Raw genomic sequence first — 15711 nt, 5'->3', positions numbered from 1 at the left:
TTCCTTGTATTGCCCATCGAGAGCAGACGGTGGAGTGTTGGGGTTTGTTACTGTCGCTGGAACGAGGATGATTTACAGTGCCAGCGGTGATCTATAGCACGCCGTGGCCACAGCGAACCTGTTTTATCTCCGGGTCGTTGTACAGCACTTTCATAATGTGGCCTGCACAAATCCAAGAGTGCCGTGTGAACAAATCTGGGTTTTTGCACAGTCAATTTTTCATTCCGCGCTCCATGGCAGACACTAAGCACCCTCCCCTCCTGGCCAGGGATCAGATTCTCTTCCTGGAGTTAGACATCTCTCCAGGGTCGTGATAATTTAATGTGGGCAGTGGTTTGACAAATGACTTTAAGGAGCGGTGTGGACTGTGCGAGCTGTATATTGGACAGTCCAAGACACTGCTGCGGGAGCGTGGGGCCGCTCTGCGCTTGGAAACATGGTTAACTAAGACTGGGCACATCCACAGAGCCTCCTTATTAGAGATGAAGTCAGTTCAGCATGATAAGACTCATCAATCCTGGACTCACTAGGTTGACCTGCCCTCGCAGCTGTACTCACGGCGAGCCAACGGGGCATCTGCAAAAAGGTGTTGGAAACTTCACTGAAAAGCTCCCTGATGAAGTAGGGCTCAGAAATCGGGAGCAGGCTAAGTTTATGGTAATTTATGCTGCTGATGACTGATGGGAAATGTTTTCAGGAGACACAGCAGTGTGGAATGAATCTGGGCAACATGTTTTTTTTTTGGTGCCTCCTTCTCCCATCTCCATACCCTCCCCCCCGAATTAAGTAGCAGAACTACGACTAAACAGGAAGGCATTTATAAAGCTCTGAATATTCTTAGATAATCACTCACATTGCCGGGGCTAAATAAAGTCACGCTGTGTTTCTGGGTCGAAATTAAATTAGCTCATTTGCGGTTTCACAGCTACAACTTTCTGGAAAACCTGTGAGGCAACCATGAGGGCTGACAACACCACGGATGAGGTTACGCACATAACACGTCATCACATGACCCCTTTGGTTTATTTCTGAGGATGCACATCATCACCCCCAGGGAGGAGAGACGCAGAGTGGAGGGCTCCGGAAAATAAAGTCCAGGACGCTGAACAACACTTAGGGTAAAAATACAGGGTCAAGTCTCCCAGCGGATTCTTCTTCGTCTTTTGGGGAATCTGGCATGAATGCAGCATCACAATAGCGACGCTAAATTCCTGTGAGGAATTATTTCTGCAAATACGCGTACGAGTGTTATTTCTTGCATGTGGGAATACCGTGAACATAACACAACATGCGCAGGCACAGATTCTGATGGCTCTCCACATCTGCTGGGGGTCTAGTGTAGGCGGCACGGGTTATCATTTTCCCTGCATGGACGCTCTTTATTAAAAAGCGCCAGTTAATGGTCTATTCAAACCACTTGAGCAAATGAAACACGGTTAATTGGTGTCAGTTCAGACTGGCTGGTGTTAAATAAGCATCAATAGGCCTTGATAGCGAGGAATTGTTTTCCTTAAAGCAGTGAAAAGACTGGCTGACAGGCTGATTCAACGGTGCTGGTGCATCGACATCTGCATGCTTAGTAAAAAGTTGACGCTCAGATTGGGTGTTTTTGCCCAAAATAACTGTGCCTTTAATTAAAATTTTAAAAAAAAATACTATGATTTTTCAATGGAGACAATTAGAAAGGTTAATAAAAGACAATTAAAAATTGATAGAGATTAAACGCAACTTTAACTGCAAGAAATAATGGAAATTTTCCAAACAATGAGATCAATTCCAGATCACTGCGCCTAACACTGTAACAATTACCATATTTTTACATCTTATATCTGAGCCAGGCTCTCATGCGACCCTTCGACAGCAATAAATTCTGCTCTTCCTGGAAGCCGACTCTGTAAAGTGCTTAGCAGAATTAAAGCCTTTTATTGGTTTGTCTGTTCGTGACTGCTAAAAATGTTTTAGCCTGGGTCTCGTCTCTGTTCAATAGTTCAACGTTCAAAAAGCAAAAGCAACTGAGTCATCTGTATTTCTCAACCCCGGGATGAGAGTTTTAACTGAGCAACTGGCAGAGAGAAAATCCCTCCAATTATGTTCTGCTTTTCTTTCTTTTTTTTTTAGTGTTACCCTTAATGCCTTTTAGTATTGCAAGAAATATGTAATATGGTGCCACAATCTCGGTCTTCTTTTCAAGTTCCCATTTTATTTAGTTATTTTTGAATAAAGACTTTTCCTGTGCTCATAGTCCAGGCAAGGGCAAACTACGGCCCAGGTAGTTTGCCCTGGTCCTCAGAACAATTATATTGATATTAAGTAAGTAATAAAATAACTGTATTTCATCAATATTTTCTGTGTTTTCAGAGTAATTTCAATAAAGAGCTAAATACCACAGGGCTTCAAAGACGCATATTTTATTGTAACTTTGCTTTGTTTTCTACATATCCCATGATATATTATTTCCTCCTATGAGGCAGGTCACCAAAACACTCCATCCATATGCTCCTGCTCCGGCCCGCCCTCTGTCAAATTTTAGAAAGCGTTGTTGCCCACCAGTCAGAAAGTTTGCCCACTGCTAGTTGGTAGGCGGAAGGAGATGACAGGCAGCTTCAAATGGCCACATTTGAAGCACATCAGTAATGACACACACAAGGAGTCTAATGGTGATTCAAATGACACTTGGCACGGAGTTGCAGCAGCATCTTGCGACAGTTGCCACCCACTGAGTCAAGGTTGGGAGCCTATCAGGCCCATCAAGCGCCGCCATGGACGGAGCAGTCAGCGCGAGCAGACTTCCATCACTGCATTCGCTAAAGACGCCTGACTCACTGTCACTGGTGGCGCTGCCTCTTCCAGTCAGACCTCGGTGAGTCAGCGTTACAACCCAGTCCACTTCCATCTGCCTCACCGCTGTGGTTGGGGCGGACTTAAAGGTCCAATAATACTTGGCTTAATTTATGATTACTCGCAGGACAATAAAAGTAATTTGGTTTTCCTACCCTTAGAACGGTTCTAATGTGTATATAAGATATACGTAGATCAAGGCATCTAAGGATGCTTAGTATGAACAATCCAGATGCCTGACAGCGCGTTTCGTAATTAGGGTGAACCCCAATTTACACCAAAAGCGTCAGCAGAACATGGCCATTAAAGTCAGTGTGCAAGTTCACACCAGGCGTGGCGAGGGCGCGTTCCAGAAGCGTGCCAGAAACGTGAAACCGCGCCACCCTGGTAAAGAACGCTGCCGTTTATTGTTTCGTGCTTCACGTGTAGCCACCGTGTCAGCAGGTAGCGCAGCAGGTAGAATCGTTCAGGCAGGAACTCAATAATTGGAAAACACGGTGGATCCGGTTGATTTTCATAATAATGTACAATGCGTTTTTTTTTTTTTATGTGCTGTATTTTACTTTGAAACGTGAACGTGACGTGTTGACTTCAAACAAATCAACGATTAAAATTTTAAAATCTTAAATAAGAAAAACCAAATGGCTCATAGAAGCAGTTCGACTTTTAAAAATATATTTTCTAATCTTTCTTTATCCTTATAATCGTTCTACTCTCTATTTTAAGTATAGGACATTGAAAGTACCATTTCTTTACACACACACACACATGCATGGTGGCGCCGTCCTGGCTGGATTTTAAATCATGGGACCTCTGCCTCATTGCCCCTCATGTCAGCCAATCATCTGTATCTGCTAACTGTCTATGCACTTTGTCATGGCTCACAAATTCAGCTGGTGATTTCCATTGGTTGTTTAACTCTGACCATGAGCATGATGCATGACCACCTGTCTATAAATTCCCATTGCATCGTGCACTGTCTAAACAACTATTGCTTCTTGCTTGGAAATACACTATTCTGGACAACATGGATGATGGAAGTTTTATTTTGGAGGTAGAAAGTCGTCCAATTTTATATGACACCACACATCCTTCATAAAAAAAAAAAAAAAAAGACAATTGAAGGAAGGATTTAGGAAGGATTTATTATCATTTGTGCATCTACACATAGTGCTGTGATTATTGAGACTGGAATTTCACAAGACCGTGGGCAACACTGCATGTATGCACCTCGCAATGGTGAGTGACAGCTAGCAACTATCAGGCTCCGTCACGTCACATCACAGCCCAACAGACCTGGTGGCGCCAACGAGTGTCGCACTCCTGGAGTGACAAAAAAACCCCAAAAAAACAACTGAGCTAACAAGCCACACTGGCCTCTTTTTTTATCTCAGATTTTTTTTTGCACTGGAAACAAAAGTGGTTGCACACACAGAACACGATTGGACCTTGAACAACCAGGTTTGCATGTGTGCATGTAGATGTCATATCCTGAATATGATCAAAGGCTCGTGATGATATTCAGCCTCATGCCCATGTACGCTACATAAACCCTTTAAGGGATGTGACACAGCAGTACTACTCGTGTGTGTATCAGCCATCAGATCCTCCGCAGGCCCCTCCTGCCTGTTTACATCCGTCTCTCAGCTCACCAGTTGGCTTGCTGTGGTAATAATAGAATTGCATTATGAAATTATCCCTGGCCTGTCTGTTCATAGAACACTGTGCCAAGGCCTTGTCCAATTAAAGCAACCTGCTCCATGTGGTGTGTGTTAATTAACATTATAGATGCAACAAAGGCAGCCAGACACAGCGAGCTGCTGCAGGCTAAAGAGAATGAACAGGAGAATAGAGCTCACCTGTTGGCAAATAGAGCAACTTCTGGCATCGCCACAAGCGAGCGGGGATCTGACTTCTTCTCTCTCCCTTTTTTTTTTTTAACAAGGTTATATTTATAATCTCTTATTGAACCTGTTTTTTCACACTTACTTTGCATTACAGTAATTTGCCTGGGGCATGTTTGCATAACATTCTTGTCCTTAAAGCAAACAGTGTAAATGAGTGCAACTATTCATTTACACTAGAAATGAACAAGCTAATGTGCTAAGGGTTCAATCAATAAAGAGAAGAGGTGAAAAGTTTTATATTGAAAATGAAGTGACATCATTTTGGCGGCAGAACTCAGCAAATTGGATGTGATTCACAAAGTCTGTGTGGGTGTTGTTTTTTTTTTAACAAGATTTACAGATTTGTTAAATATTCCTTTAAAAGTTTTTTTTTTAAAAGCTATGCTGCTTCATTTTATTAGTCCTTCTACATTGATTTAAATGGTTTAAAGGTCATTTTGAACCTTTGAGCACGCACACGTCAATGATTGTGTTCTTCAGGACAACCTGGGAGAATTCATGTCTCAGCACACTGGAATAACATGATGCAGATGTTCACTTTAGAGCATCTAAATGTGCGTTCAATATTCATCACAATACCCTCACCTTTCACCAAAACCATCCTCATTATTTATATTATCTTTATCAAAAAGCACAAGAGCAGCTTGTAGGACCACAGCCCGTCATTCCCGTTTCAGCTCATTCGTCAGGCTGTCGGGGAAACCGAATTATACGAAAGCTGAGGGAGTCAACGCTGCTGGTGAGTCATCAGCAGCTGACCCACCCCAGTTAAATGGAAAGACAGGTCAGGCTATAATGTGGATGGCTGCAAAACGTCTCAGTGGGATGGTGAACAGAACCCGAGACGTCCCAACATTTATTTGTGTTCAATATTCTACCTTCAAGAGGGCCATAAGGTCACAGCCTGCTGCTAGCGCCTGTTTGGCAGTGCAGTGTGTGTACTGCTGATTGATGAAAGACAAACAGGAAACCATAACAAAATTTCAACCGTAGATAGATAGATAGATAGATAGATAGATAGATAATCCTGAAGGAAATTCAGTTTCTCAGCTGCATAATCAGTCATCAGCAGAAGAGGCTTTGAAACAAACTGTGTGACGGCAATGAAATGAATGTCTAACTCTGTGTTTCTCTCTGTGCAGAAGATTCTGCGAGTGGTCGACATGAAGAGTAGCAACACCTTGTTCCCTTACACGGTCCAGAGAGGAATGCCCCCACAGACGTCCCTCTCTGGACCGCAGACACATTGGTGTCGTCGGGCTTGCCATTTTATCAGTCCTTTTTAATGGACCACTGCCCCATTCTAATGAGCACAAAACACCCGTGGACTGACAAAAGCAGGCTGAAATGACATTTTCAGGAAAGGAAAGGAAGAAATAATAAAAATGGAAGAAAAAAAAAAAATCCTGCTGCGCAGAGGCTGCCAGGAATGCAAAAGGATTGTTCTGCTGCAGCCAGCCAGCCAGCCAGCATAGAGGAGTGACAGACATTCTGCCTCTCACAGGTGTTCGCAGCTCTTGTAAAAATGGCAGCCAAAAACCCGGAACATCCCAGAAGAACCTGAGCTGCACTGGATAAACAGTACGTAAAAAAGAAAAAGAGGGACGATTAAACACCTGCCCACCCCCACCTCCCAGCCCCCACCGCCTTTTTTTAAACTGCTCTTTCTAGGTATAAAATGTTTATTACACTGCTGTGTCAGTTTGTGTTCCGTAGCAGGTAGACACAGTCGTGGGTTCTCTATTTGGTGATTTATTTATGTGACCTTGTGAACGAACTGTACGAGCGGTCAACATTCAGAACATGTGACAGCTTAGGTCGACGCCAAGCGACTCCATTAGAGTAGAACGTTTATTTGTTCTTGTAGTTACTGAGAGCAGACACAAAGTGTCTGCGCTGCCATTCTGGAAAGCAATGTCGTCGTACGAAATGTTTTAGGTCTCCTTTTCTTTTCTTTTCTTTTCTATCTTTTTGTTTTTGGCAAAAACAAGCTACGTCTCTATATTGTAAGGTGTCTTTACAAGGATGCTGAGGAAAGGAGGCGCGTCTCAGCAACTATTCACCTGCAACATTAATGAGGATCAGGGATGCGTTCAAGAGCTTTACGCTTAAAAGTCGAATGTAACCTTAACCCTTTGCTATCAGCCCACAGGCCCAATTAAGACCGTTACTCAGAGGTGTTAGCGTAAAATGGTTGCCAGGGTAACCTCGACAAGTCACTTGTTTGCCCTTCCTTATTAACGGAGATGTCTGAACAACAGCTCCATTAGCAATAGAACACTAACGGATATCTATTTGGTTTCTTCAGTCGGAAGCGCTCCGCAGCCCACAGTGGAAACACATCATTACATGTGAGTAGCCATGCTTAAAATGTAAAAAAGAATAATAAACGAAAGATGACAGTAATAATGAGAAAAATCATCACAGTCCTGTTTAATATCAGCAATAATGTACAGTGCAGTAGCTTATTCAGAAGGATGACGTGGTATGCAACACTTACATTGAGCACTTGGTCACCTCTAATGTGCATCGCACAGGTTTCAGCTCCGTTCCAGTAAACAGGAGGATAAATATTTCAGGATAGCAATCTCACTGAGCACTCACTCTCCAGTCTTTTCAAAGTCACCTCATGGAGCAAAAATGCAGTTCATTCAAACAATTTAGATTACTCCGACTGAGGATTATAACTCTAAATTAGCGTTTGAAATAATCTGTTTGTTATTTTGTCTTTATGAAACGCAACAACTGTCAGAAAACCCGAAAGCCTGCCGGTGATTGTCACTATGTCATTGCAATTGAAGAAGTAAATAATGAAAACCCTTATATTTCTATGCGAAAAGGGAACTAAACCTATCAATCGTGTTCTTAGTTAATATTAAGATTAGTAAAGGGTGGATGTTTTTTGTTGTTGTTGTTGTTTTGTTTAACAGTTTACTGAAATGACAACAGAGAGAGGGGTCCTGGCCAACATGTTTTTCCTCTTTTTCCCATGTTATATAAACGGACCCACTGAAGAGAAACTCTGCTTGAGTGCCACGAGAGGCGATCTGCTGTCGTCCTCCTCATTTATCTGCAATAATATTCACATTTGCTGAGTTGTTTCCAAGATCATTTCCATTTCAATGCCTAAAGTTTAATTGCTTGTGCCCCAGTGGACTTTTGCCACTGCTTTCAGGGCGAGAGGAACAGGATGTGTCCAAGCGAAATAATTGGCCCTGAGACCAGAAGCGGTTATAAATTACAGTCTCTCTCCTTCCTTCTAACTGCCTCCTCATTTCCAGAGTGTGAACATGAGCAGCAAACTGGGAGAAAGGGTTTTTCACAGGTGGAGGTGCATGAAGATAATTCAATTGTTCCAAATGATTTGTTAGTGGGAAGAAATCTGAAACGTTGAAGCGCGTGTCTCACAGAACGTGCTGAAATACGATAAAAATGATCTGTTTTCTAAGGAATAAAGTCATAGTAAGGCAGAGAGAACAATAGCAGAAATTTATCAGGTCTCTGTCAAGCAGCAGCTGGGTCACAAACAGATTCCCTCCAGATTAATCAAGTCAATTTCTAGAAATGTTCCCACTTGGTTTTTGTGACGTTTTATTAAAGAGCAGTCTCGACTCTGGCCTGGTGGTGTACTGTGGTACTGTAAATTGTATCAGCTCTTCCTTCTTCCTCCAATAAAATATAATATACAGGCCGGGAAGAAAGGGAGCGCGCGTCTGTTTCGGTCTCTACAGGTTGTCATGGTTAATAGTTGCCTTACAGTTGAAAACCCACCTGTACACAGAAGCTTTGTAGTGGTTGATACCTCACTTTTTTGGGTGTGGTGGTGGTGATGACGTGCTTAACGTTCTGTCTATGTATTTAGATAGAATGTACAGTACCATTTTCAGTTGGATTGTTATTGCACTTGTTGACTTTGTATTGTCACAACAGGGAGAAATAAAGTTTTATCTTTTCCAGTGTGTTTAAATCTCTCTGCATGTTCTCTTTGTCGAAATGCCGGCACATAGAGCCAGTGCATCATGGGTAAATATAGCTGGGGAAAGTTTGTATGACTGTATCACATATTAGATTTATTATTAATCATCACTCTTTGTCCTAATTATAAGTCCTAATTTTGGTATTATTAAAGAAAGCCCTTTAAAAAAACAAATAATCAGGAAATTAATTGTATTTATTCTTTTTCTATTAGGCTTTTGTTTGTGGTCACATTGTCACAATAAAGTCACGCTATAGTGTAATTGCAATTTCCTCTCTATTCAGCTATTTATTTGCTAAATAAAAAACTTCCCAGAGAAAACAAATGCTCATTAAGTTGATTTTCTATTGAACATTTTGGTGAGTCATCATGACAACGTTAAAGTCACAACTATTTTAGGTCCTGCAGATGGTAATTTATTCTTGGCCACTGCCTGTCAAAACGTCCAACCTCAAACTTCATTGTCTCAATAGACAGTCGTGTTTGATAAAGGGAATCTCGGATAACCAACAAAAACGAATGCCAGAATTGTTTTAGGTTGGTACGCAAAAGCCCTGCATCAGTCAGTAACCACGAGTACAATCAAACACTTTTGTTTTGCAAAATAAGCAATAAGCAAAGAAAAGTTTGCTGTGACTACTAACCATTCTAATGCAATGTCATTTATATGCCCATGTCATTGACATGGATATGAAAATCCTCCTTGTAAGATGTCGTTATTTAAAGGTCACCTATTATACTAATTTTCTTGCCTTTGTATTTGATTTCTGGCCCCTCCAGAGCAGCAACACACGGTTCCCCGCACTGAAAGCTTTGTAGATCTTTGTATCTCGCTGCTCGCTTCCTCGTATTTCCTGCATCCCGCGAAAACGGTCTGTTTTACTTCACTCCACCCCCGGCCTCCTCCGTGTACGCCTCCTGCCCAGCCCACTCCGCTGTGATTGGTCACATTCTTGGTTGCTGCTGAGCCACACTTCCTCAGTGTGCCGGTGCGGGAGTGAAGAGTAAACAGCAAACTTTACGAAACAGGCACAATTTAAACACTTAGCGTCGTGAAGGCTTCACCCTTTAGCAGCAGTTTACCGGCTAATCCAACTTCGTAGGGACCCAGCGTGGGCTGAGTTACGGCCGCAAGGCGGACCGAAGGTCCCTGGATGTTTTTTGTGCCTTCCGTGCCCCCGGAAATATATTTTACTTTGTGTACTGACCGTGTTTTTGTTTTGTATTTTTGCGAGACATTTTAATAGGGCTTAGAATGATTTGGTTTCATACTGTTGACTTGTATCAAAACACTGTCCAAGCAGAGAAAATATGTACGCTGAAATGATCACTTCAGTCGTTTATTACTAGACAAGAATATCTGCACAACGTAAGTCCACACCAAGCACAAAGCAGGAAGAGCTCTATACAACCCATGTTACCATGCTGGCAGCGTGAACATCGCTATAAGGAGTGAAACTTGCCAGTCAAAATCGCTGCCTCTTCAGTTTCGCTGCCAGCAAACACAACACACAAGCAGAGCACGGAGTTAGCGGTGGTGGCTAACAGTTCATCAACACGATTCAGCGGTTGTACTTTACAAATAGTCTTAAAACTAAAGTTGCTTGAGGTCACAATACACTCACAGTCCTCATACATGTTTTCAAATATTGCCGTGGCTGATTATTCTCTCGTCATCCACCGGCCGAGTCGAGCCCGTCTCACTCCCGTTGCCAACCGGACCGGTGTTCCATCGCATCCGTATTAGGCTGAGCAAACCTCCAACATTTTCTCAGGTCGTTCCACTCTGACGGTTGTGGTCCTTGGTGCTTCGGTAGTCGCTCGGCAGTCACTCTGTATTTTTTTTTTTTTTTAATTTCCCTGACAGAAAAAAACATTTTCTTGGAACAGCGCACAGCAACATCACTTCCGGAGCAGAGCGGGGGAGGGCGGAACCAGTCCGAGAGTGTGCCTGAGCATGGCCATGTAGGGAAATCCAGAACGCATTGACGTCAATGCATTCCCAGTGTTAAAAAAAAACAACCTTGCCCAACAACTTGTAGGGCTCACGTCCAAATGCATGAACCTCATTCTTTGACGATTTTGCATCGTTTGACACTAAGGTTCAATATTGTAACAGTATTTAGAGCTCAGAAAAGTGGAAAAGCATCATAGGTGCCCTTTAAACATATTTCTTGTTTTTGTTTTTTAAATAGTAACAACATTAAATAAAAAGTTGTTGTTTTTTTTTGCTTTGTAGGTATTCTACCACGAGGGTGAAGCAGGAATAATAAAGAAGCTAGCATCTCTGTTTATATTGTGTACACTTGACATCTTTTTTCCTTCTTCTTTGTAAAACCCTCCAAGTCACACATCGTTTTTCCAAAAATTGGCCAAGTCCCTTTGGAAAAGCTTAGAATGGCGTTTTGCGAGAGAAACATTTATGCTAACAGCCGCTGTTAAGCTAGCAGCGGCGCTAGTTCATAAACCTGTGGCTGCAATGAAAATCAAAAATGCGCCTCCGCACGCTTTGGTTAATGTCTGGTGTGACGTGAAGCCGGTCCCTTTGAAACTATTCCATGGAGTTCAATATTAACCTCTCCGGTTTGACACATTTTAGCAATGAAATTTGACTGGGAACAGTATGTTTTATGACTTCTTTCTTTTCAAATGTTTGCGCGTGTGTGTGTTGGGTGGGGAATGGGGGATTAGAGAGAGAGTGAGAACATGAGGGACTGACTGCAAATCACTGCCGATAATCAAAATGCATCTAATACTAGACCATTTGGTGCAAATGTGATGCTGAATCAGACACTGGTGTCTGAAAAGAAAGCCTTTAAAAGTAATTGCTTGGCTCCTGAGCTGTTAAATTCCTAATCTCTTGCAGCTCATTTTAGTTGTCTTTGACAACGAAGAAAACACAAGCATCCGAGCCATTATAGGAAGGACGTTGAACTACAACCACACCACATATACACAGAAGTCCAAGATAATACAAGAAGAGCAAGCATGCTACGGTGATTGACGTTTGGCCATTTTTCTCCAGGGGCAAATGTAGGGGGGAAGAAATGTTTTTAATTAAATCAGGTGAATCAATTAAGGTTGTAAGGATGTTGTTGTTTTTTCTTAAAGTAAGGAAATGATTCATGTCAGTTGTGCATTCCATCAGCTCCTCCTTTTAACGGCCGTGCCTCTCAATTAACACTTTTAAAAACCCTTCTTTCTCTGGCGTAACCCCATTAAACGTGAAGGGATTCACCTCGCCTGAAGCCACTGACCCTCTCCACTCCACTCGTCCTGGCAAGAAAACATCATTAAAGCAACAAGGTGACGGTGGAAATCAAAATCAGGCAGGCGGACAGGCAGTTGACAAGCTGCGTCCGACCTCAGCACCTCTCTTCACGTCAGGCACCTGCTCCCGCTCGCCCGCTAGGACCCCAAGCAATCAGGAACTTTGTTAGCACCTTGTCAAGGTCTTTCTGACTCTTCCTAACAAGCCTCCTCCAACTCCAATGATATTTCCCGTTTCATCCAACTGCTCCCTCCTGGCGCCACCGTTTCTTTCACCATGCACTCCGTCTGACTCCTTCCTCACCGGAAACCTTTGAAACCAATACTCGTCCTGCACACAAATCCAATTGCCACCATCCATCATCGTTTAAAAGTCATTGTCTGGATTTCCACATCCTGCTGTTACGGAGGAGACGGAGATACACCCTGCCAACATTTATCTATTAAAATTCCATTAGGCCTCATCTTTCCAGTGCGCTGTCTGCTCAGGCCGGATCTTCTGTGGCACTCATGCAGCATTAGGGCCTAATATTGCAGTTTAATTTCGTCCACTGAAACCATGGCAATGCTGCTGTGGACACCTGACTGATCCTGAGGAAAATGAGAGCAACTCCTTTAATCCGAGTGGTTTTAAATTTGAACCATGTCCCTTTGATGTAAAATGGAGGTACGTCAGAGGCCTTGTTTTATCTTCTGATCATCTTATGCTTCATCGCAAGTCCCAGTAAATTCCAATCCCAGTAGTTTGCAAATCCATGCCATTGCAATCTGAATTTACAGACCTCGTCCCAAATTACAAAAAAAAAAAAAAAAATCTTCTTAGTGTTATTCTGACTTTTCACTTCTGATGTTTTTAGTGATCGTGCAAAATATATCAGAATTCTTATTTATGTTGTTCTCTGCACACAATGCTGAATATTGCAACAGTTTACAATCCATCCATCCACTTTCAATACCCGCTTCTTCCTGAGCTCTGGGTCACGGGGCAGTTTGCAAAGCATTCTCTTAATTACAGCTGTTTTACCAACATGTGGTGTCAAGACTCTATGTGCAATTTTCTCTTTAAAAAAAAAAAAAAGCATGCTGTCCTGAAGCAGTCTCTAGCTCTCAACTCTCAAAAAGAAAACCATTATTTATGAGCTCAGAAATTGTGCTTTTGAGATTCAAGTGTTGTGTTTTTACAGCTTTCATTGCAACAACTCAAGGATTAACGGTGAGACTGGTATAATAAACTGTGTTGTACAACTACCTCTGCAAAAGATACTGTTACTGTGAGTTTGCCAAAAAAAAAAAAAAAAAGCTTCAATTGAGAGCCATTTGAATGGCCTCACTATTCTCAGTTTTTGCCCTGATAAAATGTGGATGAGAGCTCCAACTATCCCAGTGTTGCGTCAGTACTGAGACAAGATCAATGTCTGTTTTTCGCTGTGCCTCTCCAGCTTGTCAGTTCGATTGGAAACTCAGTCCTGCACCTTGGAGGTGGTGGTGCTGTGTTCTCTCAGACTGTTGCTGTGGCTCGTTTGGGTTAAGATAAGTAGCAAACTGCCATTGTGTGCTTCCCGTTGCTTTCTTCTCACATTGTCTTCTGTGAATCCATTCATTTCTTACTTGCTGTGATATCATTCTTTACCGTTCACTGTACAACACTTCCAGCCCCCATCCCTCTCACATGACATGAGCCGAGCTTCACAGAAATAAGGCTCTGATTCTGACTAATTTACTTGTGTTCTAATGTTTGTATGCCTCCAGTCTTCTACCTTTTTTTTTTGTTGTTGTTTTTCTTGCGGCCAGTTTAAATCCGTGTCTTTAGTCTGGTTGGAGAGTTCAATTAAAACTGAGAAAGCTTAATATATTAAATATGACAGCATAAATTGAGGGCAAGGTTAATTTCCTCCTGGTCAAAGCACAGAGGGAGTATGGGTAGTCATTTTAATTCAGAAAAAAATTAAAAAAAAAAAAAATCTCTTGGCCTTTTGGGCAGAATTCTAATTGCTGTTCTTCACTACTTTCATGGTTGAAAAAAGCAAAGGGAGAAAGTGCTGGCACAGCTGGTTCTGTGGGTTAGAGGACATGGAGGTGAATGATGGACCTGCTGATTTTCATTGTTGTAATGTCTTTCCTGTAATTCCTATAATAATTACGCTTCAAAATATTAATCACCACTTTCAGAGTCTTAATCTAACTGTCTTCATGTCGAAATCTATGAAGAAATGTTCAAAATTACCGCCACCTACTTAAAAAAGAGAAAACTAAATATCATAACTAAATGATAAATTAAGACAAGAAAGGTTGAATTCCTGAACGTTTAAGCCTTAACTCTGTCCTTCCCTGCACTGATCGCAATGGCTGACCTGCTTTGCACCGTATGCACACGGTGCATATCTCTCTTGGCTTTTGCTTTGTGAACCCACACACTTGCTTGTTTCATTACTCTGACCTGCATTCACGTGTTCATTTTGATTGATTCAGGGGTCGGAACACACAGTAAACATTATCCCTGAACAACATGCAACGGATCTATAGTTTGCCCTTTGCAATACAAAGGTACAATCCTCGTAAGATATTTAGGAAAAACGATCGATGGATTAGATGAAAGAGGGCGGCGTGAATATGGTTCCGTCGATGTCGGTAACTGTGTTTGAGGCTGTCTGCCTGGGCTGTGCACAAACGCATAACTCTTTCACCCTGAGCTCAAAGCTCCTGAAATAAAGTGCAAGCGTTTAATGAATGTAAAAACCATGGTGAGAACCTGCGTCCCTGTTCAGTTCACCAACAAAGGGACGTAAAGAGCAGCAGATGAGGACTTGAGATCAAACAGAGGAGCGGCGCTCATTCATGCTTTGGCAGAGTGCTTTAAGCCTTCATAAGGTCATATGCAATTTACTTCATAACAAGAAAGTCTGTTCAAAAAAAAAAATCACCCAGGATGTGAAGTTCAAAGGCTCCAAATTGGAATAAAAAGAACTCAGGCCAAATTGGTTTTCTTTCACTTGACTGTCTGCCAAAAACGCACCATTTACATTAAGATTGAGGGCAAAGCTGCGCCGGTGTTTCACACTCACTCTACACTGTCTGTTTCCACCTGACTGCCCTGCATATTTCATGCACACTTTATCCAAATGTCAAGGAAAATATCATTTGAATTGAAAGTATTTTTTCACTTCCTCGTGTGCGGATTGATTAACTGCCATAAAGGTCGAGAAGAAAAAAACCCTACACTGCTGTGGTGAAGAAGTACAGAAGCGCATTGCTGCCATACTAGAAAAAAAAATAAAAAATAGGGCTCGGTATCATGTTAGAACGTGAAACTTTCACACTGTGTCTTGACAATTTTCACATTTCACATTACATTAGTTTTTAAATGTCTTAACGGTCTTGGCCCATTTTATCTATCTGACCTGCTTTTATCATATCAGCCCTCGCGGAACCTGAGGTCTTCTGGCACTGGCCTGTTAACTGTTCCACGAGTCAAAACCAAAACCCACGGTGAGGCTGCTTTCAGCCATTACGGCCCTACTCGGTGGAACAGCCTGCCAGAGAGCCTCAGGGCCGCAGAGACTGTTGATATTTTTAGGAGGAGGCTCAAGACGTACCTTTTTAACTTGCGTTTAACTGATTTCTTTTACTCTTATATCTTCTTCTCCACTAATTCTATGCCGTTTTACTATTTTTATGCCTTTTATTACCTTCAATGATTTTTATACTTTTATAATGGTTGCC

At 42.1% G+C, this 15711-nt stretch overlaps 1 protein-coding gene across 4 annotated transcripts in view; it reads left to right on the top strand.

Annotated features, from left to right (window-relative positions):
* shisal1b (shisa like 1b) overlaps window positions 1-13737 on the top strand; it is a 44081-nt gene extending 30344 nt beyond the window's left edge. For 2 of the 4 annotated variants that reach the window (XM_076038104.1, XM_076038105.1), the window contains exon 5: window positions 13431-13737. In XM_076038104.1, coding sequence (XP_075894219.1) covers window positions 13431-13608 — 178 coding nt within the window. In that variant the 3' untranslated portion in view covers window positions 13609-13737. Of the gene's footprint in view, window positions 1-5887; window positions 8713-13430 lie in introns of those variants that run through there. The other 2 variants (XM_076038109.1, XM_076038108.1) reach the window with 2 other exon arrangements.
* Window positions 13738-15711: the final 1974 nt, after the last annotated feature.

Source organism: Nelusetta ayraudi, unplaced genomic scaffold (assembly GCF_046127955.1).
Source record: "Nelusetta ayraudi isolate G7.1 ecotype Tasmania unplaced genomic scaffold, CSIRO-AGI_Nayr_v1 ptg000053l, whole genome shotgun sequence".
NCBI classification, from domain to species: Eukaryota; Metazoa; Chordata; class Actinopteri; order Tetraodontiformes; family Monacanthidae; genus Nelusetta; species Nelusetta ayraudi.
This window is presented reverse-complemented; position numbering and strand designations above follow the sequence as displayed.